The sequence below is a fragment of the Pan troglodytes genome, chromosome 4 (genome assembly GCF_028858775.2).
Source record: "Pan troglodytes isolate AG18354 chromosome 4, NHGRI_mPanTro3-v2.0_pri, whole genome shotgun sequence".
NCBI classification, from domain to species: Eukaryota; Metazoa; Chordata; class Mammalia; order Primates; family Hominidae; genus Pan; species Pan troglodytes.
Window position 1 is genome coordinate 50,040,693 of NC_072402.2, and position 21,586 is coordinate 50,062,278.

The 21,586-nt window shown below is 39.0% G+C and overlaps 1 protein-coding gene across 1 annotated transcript in view; it reads right to left on the reverse strand.

Moving 5' to 3' along the window:
• The window catches only part of RGS7BP (regulator of G protein signaling 7 binding protein), a 106,231-nt gene that overhangs the window by 15,650 nt on the left and 68,995 nt on the right, over nt 1-21,586 (reverse strand). Inside the window, exons 3-4 of the mRNA XM_518191.8 lie at nt 20,587-20,717; nt 1,653-1,800 (exon numbers count right to left, since the gene is read on the reverse strand). Coding sequence (XP_518191.2) covers nt 1,653-1,800; nt 20,587-20,717 — 279 coding nt within the window. The remainder of the gene's footprint in view (nt 1-1,652; nt 1,801-20,586; nt 20,718-21,586) is intronic.

Sequence of the window (21,586 nt, forward strand, 5' to 3'; positions counted from 1 at the left end):
CAAGGTCTCCTCTAATAAAGCACCAATTCTCAACCTTGGCTGCTGCACAGGAGAATCACCTTAAGCCCAGGTCTCACCCCAAGAGAGCCTGATTCAGTTGGCTTATAGTGGGGCCCAGCCATCAGTATTTTAAGAATTCCCTCCTGATGACTTAACTGTGCAGTCCAGTTTGAGACCCATGATCTCTCAAGGCAGACAGCCAGGGAGAACGGAGTTAGCCACATCCTGGACCAGGTCCACTGTGCCCACCTCCATCTCCTTTGACCAGAATCTGGGCTTTCAGGCTGAACTGAAACATTGCCAACGTTGTGGGCCTTAACTATCCTACTCTTACTGCCATCCCTTCTTATAAGCTTATAAGGCGTGAATATAGCTGCTGTCTAAGGTCTGCAAAGTAAAATGGCTTCACTGATGTTTATGCCCTGATATGGCATTTCAGCAGATATTTTTTTCCCTGGGAACAGAGCTAAGAATTTTCTACTTTATAAATTAAGATAAATCACTCCCTCATCATTTGTCTATAGTGCCATCAAATGGTGCCAAACAGCTTTATTGTTTGAATTGTTGCATTTCCAAGCTTATACAAAATCCAAGTTTTATTAATAGCACATAATTACCACATGCTCCAATTTTCTATAAACACAGAAATTCGGTAATTAGCTTTAGAATTATATCACAATCTGAAAGTAGAAGCACAATGGCTATAAATGCCATTGTGTGTTACATTTCTAAAAATAAAAAAAAATAAAATGTTCATTATGTTGTCAGTGACTCAACCTCATACACACAGAACACTCAGTGGAATTGCCCAGTATTCATTCAGCTGCTTGGTGCCAGCTCTGGGGACATCAGTAGCAAAGGGCACAGATATCAGTGTAAAGGCAAATAAACAAGAGGCTTATCTTTCTGCCTCACAGAATGTCATTTTTAGCATCTAGATGGGACATGGTGTTTATTATAATATTATTATTATTACTCCCTTTTCCTAAATAAAATAAAATCACTGTAGAGTCTCTTCTTTTCAAGAAAGAAACTGCCTCTCTAGAAGTGAGCTACTGAAGTTAAGAAAATGCATTAACTTGCTTTGACCACTGAGGGGCCATCAGCCACCTTATGGAGAGTAAGAGAAGGGGGCCCTGGGAGAAGCCCTTTGTGAACTGGACAGAATGCTCAGCCCCTAAATGGCAGCTAAGCAGGCTGTTCCATATACCTGAAACCCGAGACTTTACTGGAGGCATCTTTGTGTAATTTTGGATTTTCTCCCTTAAACAAATGGGAATTTTGGGTACCAGCCCAGTAGGTGAACTGTGACAGCATGTAGACTTTCTCCCCTCCAAGGCAGCACACTGTTCTCATTTTCCATGGAGATGCAATGTGTTGGAGTGGGAGAAGCAGAGGCCTGGGAGCCTATGCCTACTGTGGGTGTTGCTAGTGTTCCTCTGCAGGATTTGGACTGCTTACCCTCTCTTGTCTCAGTTTTCTTGTCTGCAGATTAGGCAGTCTCCAGGGTCCCTGACAGCACTATGCTCCTCTGGCATACCAAAGAAAGCTCTGTTTCTGAATCTGAACTAGAAAACCTCGTCTCTCTGTGGCCCCTAAGAACATTAACGGGAGGAGGATTGGCAGTCTATTCAGGGTAACTTCCCACTTACCTTTCAGTGTTCTCAATGTCTGTGGAAACCTGCCAGGAATGTTGCTGACTATCTACGGGGGATGATGAGGAGTCTTCTAGGGCAGGTGTTTCAGCACTCTCCTCAATTTTGCAATCCAAACTCTTGGTTCCCCCGCCAGGTTCCTTTCCTAAGGGAGGGAGGGTGTTGGTAAAGAGAAGAGGAAAAAGAAATCATAAAGGCAGGTTCTATATGCAGGATGTCAGTGCTAAAGTTGGCTATGCTTTGAGTCAAATGTTCCATTAACCCTAATAGCTTTCTGAGTAATAAAATAATTAGATATATACATGTATGAGTATGTGTGTTTGTGTGTATAGCATGTTTTCACAACATTCCGGGAAAGACAGTTTGAGGTCAATGCAACCTAAAGATCAAGATAATATTAAAGCCCCTGTCTTTGATAGAGTATTGGTGTTTTATAACCCATTCTTAGTGAATTAGATTAAGTTAGCTCAGGAGGGGGGATTTAGCTTGTGAAACCTACTGGCTTTTGGTGCTTAGATGCAGGAGCAGGTAAAAGGGCCAGGAGCAGGTGACACCCAGCAGAAAGAATGAGAGCTCCTGCTGTTTTCTCTGATTCTAGACACTGGCCCTCTCAGCATGCAGCAGGGATCATGCAGCTGTCTTCCAATTCCTTGGCTCTCCAACCTCCTTCAACACATCCTTCTATGAGGAGAAAGCCTGACCTTGATCCAGCCTTACACCGCTGAGACCATAAAACACCATCAACTCAAATGTGAATGCCATGTAGTAGGTAGCCATCCACAGCAATGCACTACCTACCCACTAAGACTTGTATTTACCATGATTGATCTCAAGTGAATAAATCAGTACTTTCTGGAAACAAATCTCCAAACTGGTTCAGCCATAAATTTATATGAAATTAAGTGGGAGGTTATGTCGTATGGCCTAGGCACAATCTCTTAATGTCTTTTATTCTTTCTTGAAAATCTGTGCATCCATAGGGGGGTATCCTAGTACCATGGAAATGGTCAATGAGGCCCGAGAACTGGGTTTTAAACCTGGCTTAGTCATTTGTTCATTCATTCACTCACTCATTCATTCACTCATTTACAAATATATCTTGACTGTCAGCTACCAGCACTGGGATTGATGCTAGAGATATGGAGGTGAAAGAAAGTCTCTGTCTCATGGAGCTTACAGTGCTGGAGTTAAACAATAAAAACATTATACAAATAATTACAAAGCTGTTGTATAACATTATGTAGTCTGGAAAAAAGGGTAGCTATTATATGTAGTGTTTTTGCCTCCTTTATCCAGTTTTATTTTTGTCATGCAGATATAACTCCAGACTAGTTGTTAAGTAATTGTTACAGCCCATATCACTGAATATTCATGAGGTAGTGGCTATATCACCTAACCTTTTAGCTCAGTTTCCCTAATCCTGCTGTGATTGTTTTGCATTAACAAGAAAACTAATAAAAAATAAAACCTACAAACTTGTGAAGAGGATGGCTGCTCATGGTAAAATCTAACAGGAAGTTTTTTCCTTGGATTCCTGCTGGAGGGAAGTAGCAAAAATCTCATCCCTGAAGTTTCTAACCCATGTGGTAACAACACAAGGAGAAAGAGCAAAGCAATTTAATTGGTTGTATGCCTTTCACCAACCTATAGTGGAACCTATAGTGGAACTCAGAATATTCAGCCAGAGCACATGCACACATTGACTGATGAGAAACTTTGATCCTTTCCTGTGTACTTTATGCGCATTGATCCTGGGTGATGGGACTTGCCTGAGGAATTGTTTTTCCAATTTTATGGTATGCTCTTGGGGGGAAATTAATTAAGCACATAATTTAGCACATTACCATTTCACAGTTGGAGGGCATTGCCCTCTTAAAAGCATTTGCATTTTGCCTCTTGGCAGAGTGTGGCAAGTGCAGTCAGTCTACCAGCCATGTATCTCTAGGCAGGGTCAGCCTTAGGATGTGAGTCTGAGCAGGGGTAGCTGAGATGAGGGGAAGCAGCAAAATGAGGACTCTCCCAAAACAGTCCTCTGCTTTTCAAAACCTGAAGGCTTCTGTTACACTCCTGTGGGTTGGAAATGCCTTGGTGAATGGAGTATGGTTTGGGCATCACAGAGGAGGGGAAGAAGATTCACCAGAATTCTCTGGTTTATGGGCTTTGTCTAGCTTTGGGGCCATATTATTCCTTGTCCTGAGGTCCAGACTATAGAGCCTGAAGCTTTTATTCCAATGGGGACAAGGGAGGACACCAGGAAATGTGATGTTCCTTGTTGGAGTCCTCTCTCCACCTCCTCCATATCACACCTTTTACATGCAAAGCCATAAATGGGGTCTAGTTGACAACACCTTTGATTATACTTAATACCTGTGATTATTCTGCTACTTACAAGACAAATGCCCTTCCATAACTTTTTCAAAGTAAAACATCATTTTAAAGATTTCAAAGATCCTGAAACAGCCCTATGGGCTTGTAAAGGCAGGTAATAATCTACTTTTCCTATTTTTGGTGACTTTTAGATCTAACTCTGCTAATGTAGCTGAACCAGAATGGAAACCGTGAATGTTGGCCCTCAGTTTAGGGCTTTCTGTCAGCTCACAAAATCCCTGCAGAAGTTTGATATGGTATCTTCTTTAGCTAACATGTCTAAAAGACAGAAAAGATCAATATGAATTTAAGGGGTTTTCAATTCCAGAATGTATGTGGTGTCAAGTTTACTCTGCAAGTGGATTATAATTGCTCTCATTTACCGATAGTACCGACTTTATGTTAGGATTCTTCTCCACCACATTACATGTTTATGGCCTTCATAGAAAGGTCCACTATCAGAAATGATCTTGCTTATGTATTTGCTTACTAGTTTATTGTTTGCTGTTCCCAGCCCCACACTCATCTCTCATCTCCAAACTTCATAGGTAAACTTTGTAAGGCCAATAATTTTTTCTGTTTTCTTCAATTCTGTAAGTCTACTACCAAAGACCAAGGCTTACACACAGTAGTATCTCAATAGATATACAGCATTAAAAAATGTAATTATACTATATATGTTGTTATACAACTTACTTTGCTACTGTAGTCCAGCTTAGAGATATTTTCCTGTTAGTGCATTTTAATTGATGGAATGCTTTCTAATGGATGGGCAGTATTCCATAATAAAGAATTTAGGTTTTAATTGTTCTCTTTTTCCACAATATGCCAATATTTATGTAAAACAGATCCTTTGAGGCAGAATACTGAGATAAAGTATATGTATGCACATTTTAAATTTTAATATATATTGCCAAATTGGCCTCTGAAAAGGCTATGCTAATTTACACTTTACGTCCACCAGTGGTAAACCAGAGGGCCCATTTCCCCACCCCTTTCCCAGCACTTCATATTATCAACATTAATTTTTGCTAATCTAATGGGGAGAAATAGAATCTCATTGCACTTTTATTTTTATTTTTCATTTCCTTTATTACTACCGAGGTTAAACTTCTTTTCTTTTTTTGTTTTTTACTTTCTTTTTAAAAAAACTTTTAAGTTCAGGGGTATAGGTGCAGGTTTGTTACATAGGTAAACATTTATTTTCCTATGTTTAATTGACCACTTGTGTTTCTTCTTTACATTTTCTGTTTGTATAATTTGCCCATTTAAACCATGGGTTGGGTTTCTTATTGATTTGTAGGGGTTCTCTCCATATGATGGACACTGATCATTTGCTGTATATACTGCTTATATCTCTTACTCTATTATGTCTTTTAATTTTGTTTGTAATGTATTTTGTCAAAAGTTAAATTTGTATAGTCAAAGCTGTTCTTTTATGTCTTTTGGTACTGTGCCTTGCCTATATTTTCTTCTAATACTTGCACAGTTTTGAAATGTTCAGTTCTATAATTCATCTGTAATTTACTTTTGTATATGGTATGGTATAATAATCTAAATTTTTAGCTCAAATGAAGAGCCAATTGCCCCAACAGCATTTAATGACTTTTCTGTTGACTTTGCTCTTTCTAATATATTAAGTTCCTACATAAATGTGGGTTTATTTCTGGATATACTGTTTTATTTTATATCTATTTGTTTATCCTTGTGGCAATTCCATGATATTTTAATTATTATGTTTTTAGTATTCAGTACAGAAAGTTCTCCTTCACTGTACTTTTTCCACTGACATTTTTGAATTTTGAAATTTTGAATCCACTGCAAATGCAACTATAAATTACTATCATGTAAGACTTTGACTTTTATTAAAGCGTGAATCATTGATTATTTTTTAAGTATTGTCTAGGTTTAATGGTTTATTTAAAATGTTTTCTCTTCTTACATTAATTTTGATAATTCATTCATCCTAGAAAACAATCCACTGAATACATTTTTAATAGCATAAAGTTGAATGCGGTTTTCTCTTGGAACTGTTTCATACCCTAATGCTGTTTATTTATGGCTCCTGATTTCTTTGTATACCACTTTTTCTTGGATTTCAAACATATCTTCTTCTTTTTTGAATTCAGTTTTCATTTTTGGGAGCATATCCTTGACTAATTATTTCAGAGGAGATCTGTGGAATGCAAAATTCGTTAGTTTTTATATGACCGCAAATAGATTTTCTTCTCTCTCTCTCTCTCCCTCTTGGTGCTCACACTTAGATTCTAACTGGCTGGATATATAAATTCATGTTCAAACTAAGTTTTTCTAATAACTGGTATGACACTGTTCTCTTTTATCTATACCTAGGGATGCACCAATTTTTTTTAACTTTGATTAAATATGATTCAATACAATTTGATTCTATACTATTATTTAATATATAGTCTATATTTAAATTTCCCCAATGGTTTCAATAAAATACTTTATCATTTCTTTTTAAATTGAGGGATCCATTTAAGGACTATGCACTGCATTTACTTGTTGTGTCTTTTCTTTTTTTTTTTTTTTGAGTCAGGGTCTCGCTCTGTTGCCCAGGCTAGAGTGCAGTGATGATAAATAGCTCACTGCAGCCTTGAACTCCTGGGCTTATGTGATCCTCTCTCCTTAGCCTCCCAATAGCTGGGACTATAGGAATACAAGACCATGCCTGGCTAATTTGTTTTTATTTTTTGTAGAAATGGGGTCTTACTGTGTTGCCCAAACTGATCCTGGCCTCAGGCAGTTCTCCCACCTCAGCCTCCCAAAGTGCTGGAATTACAGGCATGAGCCACTGTGCATGGCCTGTCATGTTTCTTTATATTCTTTTAATCTAGAACAGCATCCTTGCCTTTTTCATTTTTAATGTCATGAATATTTTTGAATGAAGAGTTCAGGTCAGTTGTTTTACATAATGTCCTTCCATTTGGATTTGTCTGATGGGTCCCACATGCCTAGATTCAGAATAAACATTTTTTTGGCAAGAATATTATAGAGGTGATACTGTGTCCTTAGTGCATCACACCAGAAAGAATGTGAGTCAGTTTGTCTTATTCATGATGCTAAGTATTATCAATCATTTGTTTAATGTGGTTTCTGCCAGCTTGTACCATTGTAGACGCATCCTTTTCCCCTCTGTAACTTTTTTTTTTTTTTTTTTTTTTTTTTGAGACAGAGTCTGTCTCTGTTGCCCAGTCTGGAGTGCAATGTTGTGATCTCAGCTCACTGAAACCTCTGCATCCCAGGTTCAAGCAATTCTTGTGTCTCACCTACCCGAGCAGCTGGGATTACAGGTGTGTACCACCATGCCCGGAATTTTTTTTGTATTTTTAGTAGAAACATGATTTGGCCATGTTGGCCATGCTGGTCTGAACTCCTGGCCCTAAGTGATCCACCCACCTTGGCCTCCCAAAGTGCTGGGATTACAGGCATGAGCCACTGTACCTACCCATCCCTCAGTAACTATTAAGTAATCTACAAAGTGATTCATTGACATAGTCTAATATTTTAACTTTAGATATTTATTTGTTTTTTTAGGGTTGGAGAATTGTTTTCTATTTTTCTTGATTATCGATTTCTCTCAATTCTGTCTGTTCTTTCCGAATTGCTATTTTATATTGGAGTCTCTGGCTCAATCTTTCACATTTTTTTAAGTATTCTCCATACTCAAATGATTTTTTGGGCTGAATTCTGGGAGAATACCTTGACTTCATCTTTCAGTCCACCATTTTGGGCTCTCAGTATTTCCATTATGATAATGTTAAGAACTGTGAAAAGTTTGAGATTTTACCTTACTTGCAAATTAGCCTATTGTAGTTTCATGGTTACTGGAAGAAGACATGAGATTTCTCGGTCAGATACAAAGGTAGTTTATTACTCACAGAATAGGAGTAGCAAGAGGATTAGCATTTGTGCTGGTTTTTTTGAGTCCTAATTCCCACAGTGAGGAGCAAAAGGGCCAAACACTACCTGTACACACAGTGGGCTGCGTGACAGGAGGGGAGAACCCTGAGCTTAGGGATTCTGTGTCTTTTATAAGCATGTCTGCCCTTTGCTGGAGAGGGAAACATTTTCATTATACTGAATAGGAAGTATGCCTTGCTCTGGAAGAAACACTGTCTCTGTTTTCCAAGGCATTTCCTAAATAAACATCCTTGAGAAGATAGGGTAAAACAAAGGGCAGTCAGTGCCCCATTTTGCAAGATGTGCCGAATGCGAGAGACCAATGGAGAATTGTCTCCCAACACTAATTAACCCATCTATTTTTATTTGATTGATAACATTTTTACTTCCAACAAATCTGGCTGCTTCCTTTATGTTGCAGACAAAAATTGTTTTATGAATATGCAGACTCATAAATCTCTTTGCATATATTGATCACATATATTTTAATTTTTTTTATCACTTTTAACATTTGTTCTTCAAGTATTAGTCATTTGTTATATTTGGTATCTCCTTTTTATAGTGTTTGTTTTCCTTAAAAATCTTGTCATTCCTGGATGTCTATTCAAATTTGTTTTTCAGGACCTCTGTCTGTCTATTAATAACAGTGTCCTCCTTCTGATGATGATGGAGAAGGGGGTGTGTCAAAAAGGGCTGGACAATATGTGTCAAAAGCATTTCTTCTAGGTGTGAGAGTTTGCCATCTCCAATGGGTACCTGGGTACCCTGCCTGTTTTTGGCCCTGTGCCTGCTCTAAGTTTCCTGTTTACAACCCCTATTCCAGAGAGATATACTGAGCAATTTAGTCTGGAAAAAGCACTGTAGTCATGTGCTCACTTTCTTTTTCTTCTGCAGCTGTCCTTGTGGAGGCTCAGATTTATTTTATACTCTTTCCTGCTTTGCTGCTCAGTCCTGACACTTAGCACAAGGTGTCCTCCTGGGGCAAGCACTGATAGTCTCTGCTGCTCAGTGTGGGGTAGCCCAGCTTTTCCTTAATGCAATTTTGAGCATTAATTTTCCTGACAGCAGTTCCAGCAATCTTTCCCATGATTTATATTTGTGGACTCTGAGTTTGAAGAATCTCTGGAATTGACCTCATTTTCACAGAAAATTTCTCCTGCTTGAATTTCTTCTTGAGTTTCTTATCTGCTAGGGTTTCCTCTGTTTTATTTTCACCAGTCTAATCCCAATTGCTTTTTAGCTTTGACAGATTTCTCAAAATTTCTAGTTTGTTGAAGTCATCCTTCCTTGTTTTTCAAGGTTGTGGGAGACTGTTTTGTGTTTGTCATCCTCTATTTTCTTTTCCTCTTACTATTAGAAATGGCTGTCTGACAGAGCTATGGCCAATGGACTCTGATCAGGAGTGATGTACACCTCTTCCAGACTGGCCCCTAAAAGTCCTCCTATACGATCGCTCAGGTTTTCCTTGTTTTCCCCCTGACCATTTGATGAATGCAGAGAATGGAAAGAGCAACACTGCCCACTCTACCCAGCTCTGGCATTGGACTATGCCATCGGTGAATAATGAACTTTTATTGTTCTAATCCACTGAGATTTGGTATTGTCTCATACAGTAGTTACCCTACCCTGACAAATACATGAACTAGTATGGATTTATTCCTTTCATTGCATGTTTTTCCATTATTTCAGTGGATTTTCACCAGGAAGGAAAATATATGCGTAAGTTCAGTCCAACATCTCTGGATAAACTTTTCCTCTAATTATACTCTCTTTCTTTTGACAATAGATACAGAACTAAAGCAATTTATTCACTTATTCAATAACCATTAATTGAAACTTTACTCTGCCTGAGGCACTCTGCTAGGTGCTAGGAATACAACGGTGAACAAACTCATGGTGATCAAAGTCTAGAGAGGACAATAGGTAAGAAACCAGGCAACCACCTCTCAATGTAACATATGCCATTATTAGTGTCATGGAAATGCTTGAGGGACACATTGAGTGGGCATTGGCCCAGGCTTGGAGGGTCAGGAAAATCTGAAGAAAGTTATGACCTTCATAAGTTATCTAAGTTATGACCCAAAGAAAGTATAGGGATGGGCCAAGTGAAAGGGACATGGGTAGGGTGAGGTAGGATGGGTCATATGTCCAAGGCAGAGGAAAAAACTGGAAGGAACTTGCAAGTTGATGTTCCTCAAAGTAGTTCAAGATGATTCAAGTGGGGTAGGGCAGGGTAGAAGGGCAGGCGAGGTGGGGATTACTGGTGAGATATGAGACTGGAGAGGTTTTCAGGGTCAGTTCATAGATATTCTTCTGAGCCACATTAAGGAGTCAGCAGAGCCATCCAAACCTGGAAAGTGGCCAATTTGAGTTCTTCATCCCCAGCATCACCCACTTTGGCAGGTTATCCTCAGAATTCAGTACTTGTTTTCACATATCAGGTGGGCTCCTTGCCTTCTTCTTGGAAAAGAGGCCAACATGTGCTTCCAAATGGTGACTTCATGTCAATGTTTTGCTTTGCCCAAGGGAGTTGTTGTACATTTAAAATCATTTCTTATTATGAAATGAAAAACTCTGTCCCCTGAAAAATCCATTTCAGGCCTCGGTGAACAAATATTTGCTCAGGAGAGGATGGGGTAGGGGAGGAAGAGAACCCTTAGAGCACCTTAAAATCATACCATGCTGGTTGCATCACTGTTTAGAACTAGGACATCAAAAACTTGGCCGCTTTCCTTAAAGTCTTGCAAAGCTTTTAGCCTTCAGCTCCTTGGGGATTTCTATGTATTTTTAGCTTGTTTATGGATAATGTAATAGGCATGTTTGAGGAAAATTTAAGGGAAACCACCCATGAAGCACATAACAAATTGAAAGGCTGGTTATTCTTATATTCGTGAGAAATTGCCGGTCATTCACGAGAAACAAAAACACATCTGATTGTGGGGCAGTCTCAGGGGTGCAATAGAGCACTTGCAGCTTTAGGAGTCCTTGGCACAGGCACCAGAAGAGTGGGCTGGGAGTCCTTTATCACACCCACTCTAGAGACCTCTTTCCTTCTCATCTCTTATTTCTCCCATCCTTTCTCCTCCACTCGTGTTTTCCCCACTCCTCTTTTCTTTGCCCCTTCCATTCCTTCTTGCTTTCCTGCCTGTCTTCAGCTTGCCAGTGACAACGGGAGGCACTGCCATAGATAGTATCTTTTTGGATGTCCTTAGTTTGGTCTCTGTTGTCCAGTAAAGTGAATTTATCCATTTGAGTAAATTTCTCCAGGAATCAAAACAGAATAAACCAATCTTCTCTGGGATAATACTGTATCAGTGCCCTATCACTTCCTTGGTGGCAGGAGTAAATTTCCTACATCCTTTGTGCTCCTGACACATTACCTGCTATGACACTATGCACTGAACAGGCTTGCAGGGCAGTTTTCATACTGACTGAATGCGAACAACAAAATGAACATGGCTTACATTAGATTCACGGATGCTTATGAATCCAAACAGTTATACTAATTCTCATGCATTTTCATAACTGCTAGGTGCTTTTTAACTCCATGCACTGTGAAAAGGACTGGGGAAATATAGGCTGTTTTTTAAAGTAATCCACTTTTACTCTCTTGTGTTTCTAAAAAGCATGTAACTTAAATAGAAATAAATTATATTAATTCAGTTAGTCATTTACCCATATTAAAAAGCAGTTTCAAAGGTTTTTCCACACTGTGGTAAGAAGATATTCTTAGGGCCATAAAACACATGGCAAAAAATAATAATTATGCCATACCCGGAGCTCCATTCTTCCCATGTACTGGGAGATAAACATTTTCCAGTTCAGAAGAGATACAAAACCATCCCCTTCTCCTACTGCCCTTTGGCCTCTTCTGTGCTCCTTGTGGCACTGCCACAGCCCCCAGAGTAGCAGCCTTCATGGTAGTGCCAAGTAGCTGTGTAAGAAGCACAGAGCCCCCTTGGAACACAGGAGAAGAGCAAACAATAGAAGATACATTCAAAGGATATCCTTATGGGGCTCTGACTGCTCCCTTTCCAGCCCCTAACATAGAGCAGCACAGTGTCTAAGATGTATTCACTCTACAGTTAATTAATTCAGACTTTTCCATACTGGGTGTCAGGGCTAACTCCTATGCCTTTTGGATCACGTGAATGTTTCATTTTATTTATTTACTTTTACTGTATGTAATAGTTTCTTAGAATTAAACTTTTTCACCCATTTTACATATTTTGTAAATAAGATGATATATGGAGTTAAAATTCTCTCCACCCTTGAAAATACCTCTCCGAACTTAGTGTTATTTTGGTAAGAAACTAAATACACAATGGATTTTAGGTATTAAGCATGGTTTTGAAATATGCTCACTAATCATTAAATAAGATAAAATTCAGCTAACTGTGCTACTATCCTTTATTTCTCCATTTGATATGCCCTCCTGCCCTTCTCCAGTGTAGCTTAGTAAGAATGGTCTAGTGCAGTGGAACAACCACAGACTTTGTAGTGAGATAAATGTGCTATGTGACCTTGGGCAACTTACCTCATTGAGCTTTGAGTTCCTCATGTGTAAAATGGGGAAAATATACTTGAGGATAAAATAAGATAATGTGTATAATGCACCTGGCAAGTAGAAGGTACACAGTAAGTGGAAGCTATTGTCATTGCTATTATCCTATTCTTCAGCCAACATCTACATTGACTAAAGGTGACAAATAGTGTCCTACTCACTGGTATATGAAGACATGGAGATAGAGTAGAAGAAGGCTTTAGATTATCCTTGGATTTCAGAAGTTAGTTATGTTTATATTCTTCAAACACTACATGCTTATTCTGGTCATTGGTAATACGAATGTTCATGAAATTGTTTCCTTCTTGTCGTTCAAGTCTCAGGTTAAATTTTATCTTCTTAGAGAACTTTGACCAGCCCTTCCAAAGTAGCCACCCAGTCACTTTCTATTACATCATCATCCATTCTATTTCAATTATTTTCGTTGCACTTACTAGTATTTGGAACTTTTAGAAAAGTTGTTTATTTCTGTTCTTTCTTTTCCCCTCCTCTCTTTCTTCTCCCTCCCCCTACCTCTGCTCTGTTTGTCTCTCTTTCTCCTCTCTCCCTTTGCCTTAGAATATATATTTCACAAGAAACAGAAACCTCTTCAGTCTTTTTCATTTCTGGGGAGATGGAGTCTTGCTCTGTCGCCCAGGCTGGAGTGCAGTGGCGTCATCTCGGCTCACTGCAACCTCTGCCTCCTGGGCTCAAGCAATTCTCCTGCCTCAGTATCCTGAGTAGCTGGGATTACAGGCACCCACCACCACACCTGGCTAATTTTTGTATTTTTACTAGAGACAGGGGTTTCACCACGTCGGCCGGGCTGGTCTGGAACTCCTGACCTCAAGCGATCTGCCTGCCTTGGCCTCCCAAAGTACTGGGATTACAGGAGTGAGCCACTGCGCCTGGCCTACCTCTTCAGTCTTAATCACTGCAGTCTCTCACCACCCAGAACAGTGCCTTACATATGATAGATAACAAATATTTCTTCAAAGAATGAATGCATGTTTCCACTTAGGATTTGAATCATGTCTAAGATTTATTCTGCTTTATTTCTTCTAATCCATTGTTCTATTTTAGTATCAATTGCCTCATTCCATTAGGAAATAAGGCAGCTATATTCTATTTCTGTCTTTATTTTGCTGGCTTCTTTTATTGATGTGGATCACCTCCTTTACATTTCTTAATATGATGCTGAATACACTGGAGTTTTTACTGCTCATATTTTATTCTTTGTCTTGAGTTCATCCTGTATTTTGCTGGAAGATGGTTCATTAATTTCTCATTAGTGCATCTTGAGCTCTTAGCTCCCAGCAGATTCTGAATTAAGATTTTTCAACTTTTAACATTTCTCTATTCTTTCCCTTTTGTGATTACATCTCCTCTGCATATTTTATCTCTGTATTTACCATGGTAGCACATTTTAGGGGAAAGAACCCATCTTATCTTTGGGAGAGGAAGGGAGGATGGTATACCTTCAAAGGACCTGGGGACAATTTTGCTGTAAGCTATGGCAGAGAGGACGAGCAGAGTCAGAGGGGACCACTGACAGAGCAAGGTAAAATGAGAACAAAAATAGAAAGGGCAGGTTCACATGTGGAGGGGAGCTGGACTGGAGTGTTCTGTCATCTCTGCTCTTTTCAGAATGGGGCTGTTGCCACAACTGATTGAATTGGGAAAAGAAAGCAAGAGAGAGGAAAGCCATGGTCAAAATGGCAGGATCATTCAGTTCCCTTGGAAACCTGGCTCCACTTTCTGCCAACGAAGTGAGTGAAACCTGCAATCTCTTTTCATCTGGTGGCAGAAAACAGGCATTAATGGTCAATGTGATACATGGACTCAGTAATGGGAAAAGATTTCCTACCTAACTAACTGTGAAGAAGTGAGAACAACTATTTTTCACCATAAACATAGAAATTAGACTTTGTCAAGTAATGCTTCAATCTATAACTTAAAGTGTTAGAATATGAAACTACAAGATGACTAAAATTATTCCCATCTGTCACCTTCTTAAAACAAACAAAGTTTTTCAGAGCCACTCTCTATCTGATATAACTCAGTAGCCCTTATTATATGTAGATTTTACCTCACGTTACTGTACTTCACTTTCATTTTGTTGGCCATAAAAAAAGAAAATCACTTTAGTAATGTTTTTCTTCATTTCTTTGGCAATAGGATCATCTTGCAAAGTAAAAAAGATTTCCAAGTAGATTGTACCAATCAGACTTATGAGACAGCAAAAATTCAGAAGCATGGTGCATGAAATAAACATGAAAATCCATTGAAGATATTGTTAAGGACTAGAAAGATAGTTAGAAGTTGCTTAATTGGGAGAGAAGGAAAATCTTCATTACTAAATTCAAGTTCACTGCAGGAGATTTAAAGTTATTTGTGGCTTGTTTTTCCCAGAAAGAAACTATATTCTTAACCCCTGCAGTGGCCTTGTGTGCCCCTTCTCTCCAAAGAGTAAACTCATGTCCTGACTACTCAATACAAGAGTACAACTAAGTGAGGTACATAATTCTATCTGAACTTCTGGTGGCAGCCAGGGAGGTAGATAGACATAAAAACAAATTAAATGTATAGAAAAATGAAACGGTTTGGTTTCAGTATCTCATCCTAATGAAAAATTGACTAGAGACTCTCATATTTAGTGACTCAGTTGCAATCTCTTTTATTTTTCCTTGATGGAAAAGCAAAGCTGAAGAAGAGGGGAATGGCAAACTTTTAGCACTCACACAGAGGGAAAAGAGTTTGGCTTGCATAATGGATTAAAATAGCAGTTTTTATTTTACGTATATTTTGAGATGGGGTCTTGCTGTGCCACCCAGGCTGGTGTGCAGTGGTGTGATCTTGGCTCGCTACAGTCTCTGCATCCCACCTCAAGCAATCCTCCCACCTCAGCCTCCCAAGTAGCTGGGACTACAGGTATGCACCACCACACCTGGCTAATTTTTGTATTTTTTGTAGAGACAGGGTCTCACCATGTTGCCCAGGCTGGTCTCAAATTCCTGGGCTCAAGTGATCCTCCTGCCTCAGCCTCTCAAAGTGCTAGGATTGCAGGTATGATCCACCACACCTGGCCTCCAGTTTTTATTATAGCATTAAAAGAAACAAACCAGATAGAGATTCTATGCAGAAAGAGATTTCAAGTGTTAGATTAGAATGTGAGCCAAAATTCCCCTAAAACTCTGGGGACTATTTTATTTCTCAAAGGAAGGCATTTAGTGAGTTCATCCAGACAGGCTCAATACTTAACCTGAGGCCACACCAGTGGTACCACTGTTTGATTACGAGTACATTATCTTGTAAAAACTAGTCTGGCATCTTAAATCTCAGTAAACAGACTTCTTTCCATTGGGTAAATGGTCATTTTTGCTAAGATATGACATATAAAATTAAATAAATATATTTATATTTATATTTTATATACCTATATATTTATATGGATTTATATCAGTTCTGGGGGGAAGAAGACTAATTTCTTGATCCATGCTTTCTCCTGCTACCTCCACCACCTTGCCTGAAATTTGGAATCACCTACATTTCAATTCTTAATCCACTGCTCATTTTGAGTCTATAAATACTTTTCCTTAATCATGCATCTTGACTCAGGGCCTTAAGTCATATTAGCATAGCCTTGCTCCCCATTCCTTCCCCATTTCTTATTTTTATGAAGATGAAACATTTGTCTGCCTTTCTCTCCAATGGTAGTAAGTAGTAAGGTTTCTCACTTCTTATAGGCAGTAAGGCTTCCTGACTCCTCTCTGTCTACTTTTATGAGTAGGTGCTCCAAGCTTCAAGGGTTCTAAGACACATGTTATGTCTCTTAATTTGTCTAACTCTTCTGTTATAGTTTAATACTCTTGGGTTGTGGTCTATGGACCTATCTCTTCCTCAACTCATTTCTGGCTATTCATGGTCACTGGAACCAAGTATTCTTATTCTTTTAACCACAGCCTCCCAAAGAGTCATATACTTGTGTATTAACTAGAGGTTCCTGGGCAGACAGGTTGCTCTACAGTTTCCAATGATATCAAAGAAAGAACAAAACCTAGTGGCACCAGCTGACATTTTCTATGCTATCTTGATGGTGGGAATATGAATTAGCACACAATACAAACAAGCCAGGAGTCCAAAGTATTAATATAGTGTTAATCCCTTAGGTGTAATAAAGCAATTAATGGTGAGAATAAAGAAATAGAAAGGATGTATCATACAAATGTGTAACTAAAAAATTAAAAAATGATTTCTTTAATGTAATCGCCCCTCCCCAAAAGCTAATATTTTATTTGTCATTCTACAAATTTTCAGGAAATCTGTCTAGTATATATTTTCATGCATATGTTTGCTAGTGCTTTATTTTCTCTGGTTTAATGATATTTTCTTTCATGCTTACTGCTAGTGGCTTATCTCCACCTTCAATATATTTCTTTTCTTTTCTTTCCTTTTTTTTTTTGAGATGGAGTCTTGCTCTGTTGCCCAGGCTGGAGTGCAGTGGTATGATCTCGGCTCACTGCAACCTCTGCCTCCTGGGTTCAAGTGATGCTACTGCTTCAGCCTCCTGAGTAGCTGGGATTACAGGCACATGCCACCACACCCAGCTAATTTTTGTATTTTTAGTAGAGATGGGGTTTCACCATGTTGGTCAGGCTGGTCTTGAACTCCTGACCTCGTGATCCGCCCACCTCAGCCTCCCGTAGTGCTGGGATTACATGCATGAGCCACCGTGCCCAGCCTTCAATATATTTCTCAAGCCTACATGTTACTATTTTCTTTACTCCTAAATTAATTGAGAATTTCTCACCAATAAAGCAGTCTCCTCCTCCTCATTGCCTTAACTCTACTGGTACCAAGAGAAAAGTAACAGTCTATAGGACAGCTAGTTCTTGGACTTGCATTCTGGAAACACAAGAGACTTGCCAGGAGTGTAGGGTACATGCATACTTCCAAAAAGAGTAAAGAATTATGGTTTGCTGGCTACAGATGGTGATCAGGGGTTATACATATATTCAGTTGAAGAAATATCTCAATGACTTGTTGTTTTATTTTTTTCCAGCAGTAAAAAAAGTAACTTTAGAGGCATTTCTGATTTGGTATGTCTGGGGTGAGGACTAAGAATTTGCAATTCTAACAAATGATTTGGACATCAATGCTGTTAGTTCAGGGACTGCACTTTGAGAACCACTGCCTATTTCAGTGGTCACATCCCCAGTTCATGGAGACAATGCACTGTATGAGCCATCACACAGATCACATTCATCACAGGCACCTACTCCTTTTGTATTTGCTTTTCATCAGCATGGGGGAGAAAGAACGCATAAAGCCACATTGAAAGTGTACACTTAGGGGAGTAGACAGTAGCAAAGCAGAATGGCATGGTAAGGGCTTGGAAGTTTTTCCTTTTATTTATACGGAGGGTGGGGTGTGATTTACATTTTTTTGGTCTCAAAGGGTAGAGGAGCAGTTCTTAATCCTCAATGTGTTTCAGAATCACCTGGAGTGCCCTCAGAGATTTGAATTCAGTAGGTCCTTGGATAGGATCCAGGCATCTGCATGTTTATCCAGCATCCTGGATAATTGTGAAGCAGGTTTTCTAAGGATTACACTTTAATAATGATTTTAGAAGATAGAAATCCAAGTGGACACTTAATCCTACATGGGGGAGAAGTCAAAGGTACTATCAGGTATTTTCTTTTTACCAGTTGTACACAGAAGTTTAGGCACTAGAGCAGGGGGCAGCAGTTTTTCTGATTATTTTTTAAAAATAGGCAGAGAAGGAAGCAGAGCAGAAACTGACAGTGAAGACAGGAGGCAGTGAAGACCAAATGAGCTGCTCAGTTAAGAGGTGACTGCATTTCATTTGCGTGAAATGACCAAATGCAACAAGAAAGCAGTCTGGATGGGGAAATCCCCTTTATTTATAAACAGATAGCTAGCAGAGAAGAGTTGTTGTTGCCTTTTCAAAAATCAGTTCTGAAAAGACAAAAAGTAAGAGTGGATGGCAGAAGGAGACCAGGTGGCAAATCGAGGAGCTACAGCAGGACTGGGAGTAGAGATCACCAGGTGTTAAGGACATGCCATCAGCAAGGAACATTCCAGTGGCAACAAGGCATGAAATCCTGCAGGTGCAGCCAATGCAGACCTGGGAATAAAACTACCTATCCCTTGTCTACTCGGTCACTAAAAAGAATGAAAATACTACTCTGTATGCGTGTTTGTGTGTGAATGCATGTACATGTTTGTGTGTGTGTATGTGTCAGAGAGAGACAGAGAGAGAAAGACATCAGGCCAATGACATCAGTTTGGATGTCATAAGTATTCAATTTCCTGATCAGGCATTAGGAGTATCAAGGAGCTAATCTCTCTTATATTAATAACAGAAGTAAAGATGGAAACCCTTGCAAAATCAGCCTTCAGAACGCAAAAGGAGAAAGACATAATATTCACATACTGGGAAAAATGTTCTCCTGTCTCTGGAGCAATGTAGTAGGATCTTGTTTTTAGTTCACCTGTGTGCATATGTATATGTGTACACAAGATTTTTAATTTTTTTTTCGAGATGGAGTCTCACTGTCACCCAGGCTGGAATGCAGTGGCCGGATCTTGGCTCACTGCAAGCTCCGCCTCCCAGGTTCATGCCATTCTCCTGCCTCAGCCTCCTGAATAGCTGGGATTACAGGCGCCCGCCACCAAGCCCGGCTAATTTTGTTTTTGTATTTTTAGTAGAGACTGGGTTTCACCGTGTTAGCCAGGATGGTCTCAATCTCCTGACCTCGTGATCTGCCCGCCTCGGCCTCCCAAAGTGCTGGGATTACAGGCGTGAGCCACCGCGCCTGGCCAAGATTTGGTTTTTACAAGTACTTCATCATGTCCTTTAGTTTCCTCCAAATTGCAATGCTTATTTGATTTTAAATCTTTCCTTTAATTGCTTCCTCATATGAAATATCTTTCTTTTTCCTTCCGTAACTGAACCCTACCTTCAGAACCCTAAACTTTTCCCTGAGTATTTCTAAGTTCTCTGGCCTTTTCTATCTCTGAATTTAAATCATAGGCAAGGATTACCTTCTATGCACAGCCTATGCTCTACCATTCTTCTGAGCTCAAGCACAAAAACACTGTATTCTAGAAGTTCCCAATAAATTATTGTTCAATGAATTAATGAAGAAAATACAGGTTGAATCTTCTGGTGATGGATACGTTTGGCTTCCTCTGTGGCATCCTTCCCATTCCACACTCTCCCACGACAGAATATCCACTGGTTGGGTGGGGCTGACTCCACCCCCTAGCTCCAGGAATGGGCCTTGATTGCCCTTAACCAGTCAATGGAATTCCTCCCCGCTATCTACAGTGATTGGTTTAGGCATAAACCTGGTCCAAACAGAATGAAGTTCACAACTTTTTCTCTGTAGCTGGGAGAAGTTCTCTCTCTTAGAGGACAGTGTGGTGTGCAGATGTGTTGACTGCAACTGCTGCAGTTTGCTAATGTGAGGGAAGCCAGCTTGAGGGTAAAGCCAACACCCAGAAGGCAGAGAATCATTCACAATGGGAGCTGGAAGTCTAATGAAATCATGCTGAAGCCATGACTAACCTCTGGAGGGTACAGTCCTTTGACCCAATTTATTTCCTTTATGGTTTAAGCCAGAGAATGAGGTTATCTATTACTAACCTCCCTGTTATTTATGGAGTTCCCTCTATTTTTAAATCTTTGGGACACTATGTAATTTGTCTTCTTGCAACTTAATTCATTTAGGAAAATAGCACTCTTGGATAGCATTTACTCCCCTAGTAAAATCACTACATACATTGCTGTTTATGCTCAATCTAACAAAAGTCATATTCACAACAGCTAAAATAATAAATTTGAGAACTGTTGCTGCCCTAATTTCTGTTCAAAACAATCAGTGTTAGTACACACTTAATAGTACTGATATAGACTTCTTATTAATTTATATAGCAAGCATTTCCTGAACACTTAAATTCATTGTAATTGCATATAGATAGGCATATGATATGGTATATACGGACACTTTGCCAAAGATTAGCTTTTGTTCAACATTCCTCAGTGTTTCCGGCAATATTAAATGTAGATACCTTTTCGATGAAACTGAAGAGACCCCAGCAGACATATGGATTTTAGCATCTCTGTGGTATACATTTCTAAGCAGCACTGCAGCTGGATGTAAAGCCGACAGATTTCTGGATGGATCTCACCATCTTCCGGGCTGCAACAGAATGAAAGAGAAAAGCTGTGAACATTCTCAAGATTTCACTCATCAGCCATTTGTCTCAGCTCCGAGAGGGAAAAATGCTCAATAAAGATTCCTTAAAGCCTTGATCCTAAAATATAGGACTTCCTGCTTTCAAACCAATGACCAATGTGACAGTTCTTATATAAGTCTCTTTCTGACTAACAGTTCTTAATTTTTTTCCCCTTCAGCAGCAGAGTTCTGCCGGGAGCTTAAAATCATAAATGCTTTACATAATTGAAAATATCAGACATCTTCAATTGAGCTGTTGGAACAAATTTCCAAAATATATTTAAACCATAAGAATCTCCTAGCCTGCAAGAAGAGATTAAAAACCCTTGTTTTTAGAGAAACTGACAAGAGCAATTCAATTACCAGTTGTAAGACAGCTCTTTAATATTAGGGCCCTAGTATAATGTGATTAGAGAGCAATTTACAAATTATTTTTATCAAGGTTTTTTGTCTCAGTCTAAAGGTTCTTCCTTTATTGTTTGCTGTGGCTAATTTATGAAAGACCAAATGTTTTTAATGAAAAAATTAAAATTTCATGGAAAAAAGTAATAAAATTCTAATAATTATACTTAACAATCTAAAGCTAAATAAACACTGAACTTATGCTCTAAAATTTATTCTAAAGTCCTGTGTATTTCTCTATTAAATATGATAAAACATATATAAATGATAAAACATGGAGCAATCACTTTTGTTTTTGATTAAGGGGAAAAAAACTAGTTGATAAATTAATACTTTATTTTATATGCAACTAAAATAGCATGTGTTGAATAAAACAAATCAAATAAAAGGGATAAAGTTTAGAGATAGATTAGAAATAAAAGAAAGCCTAA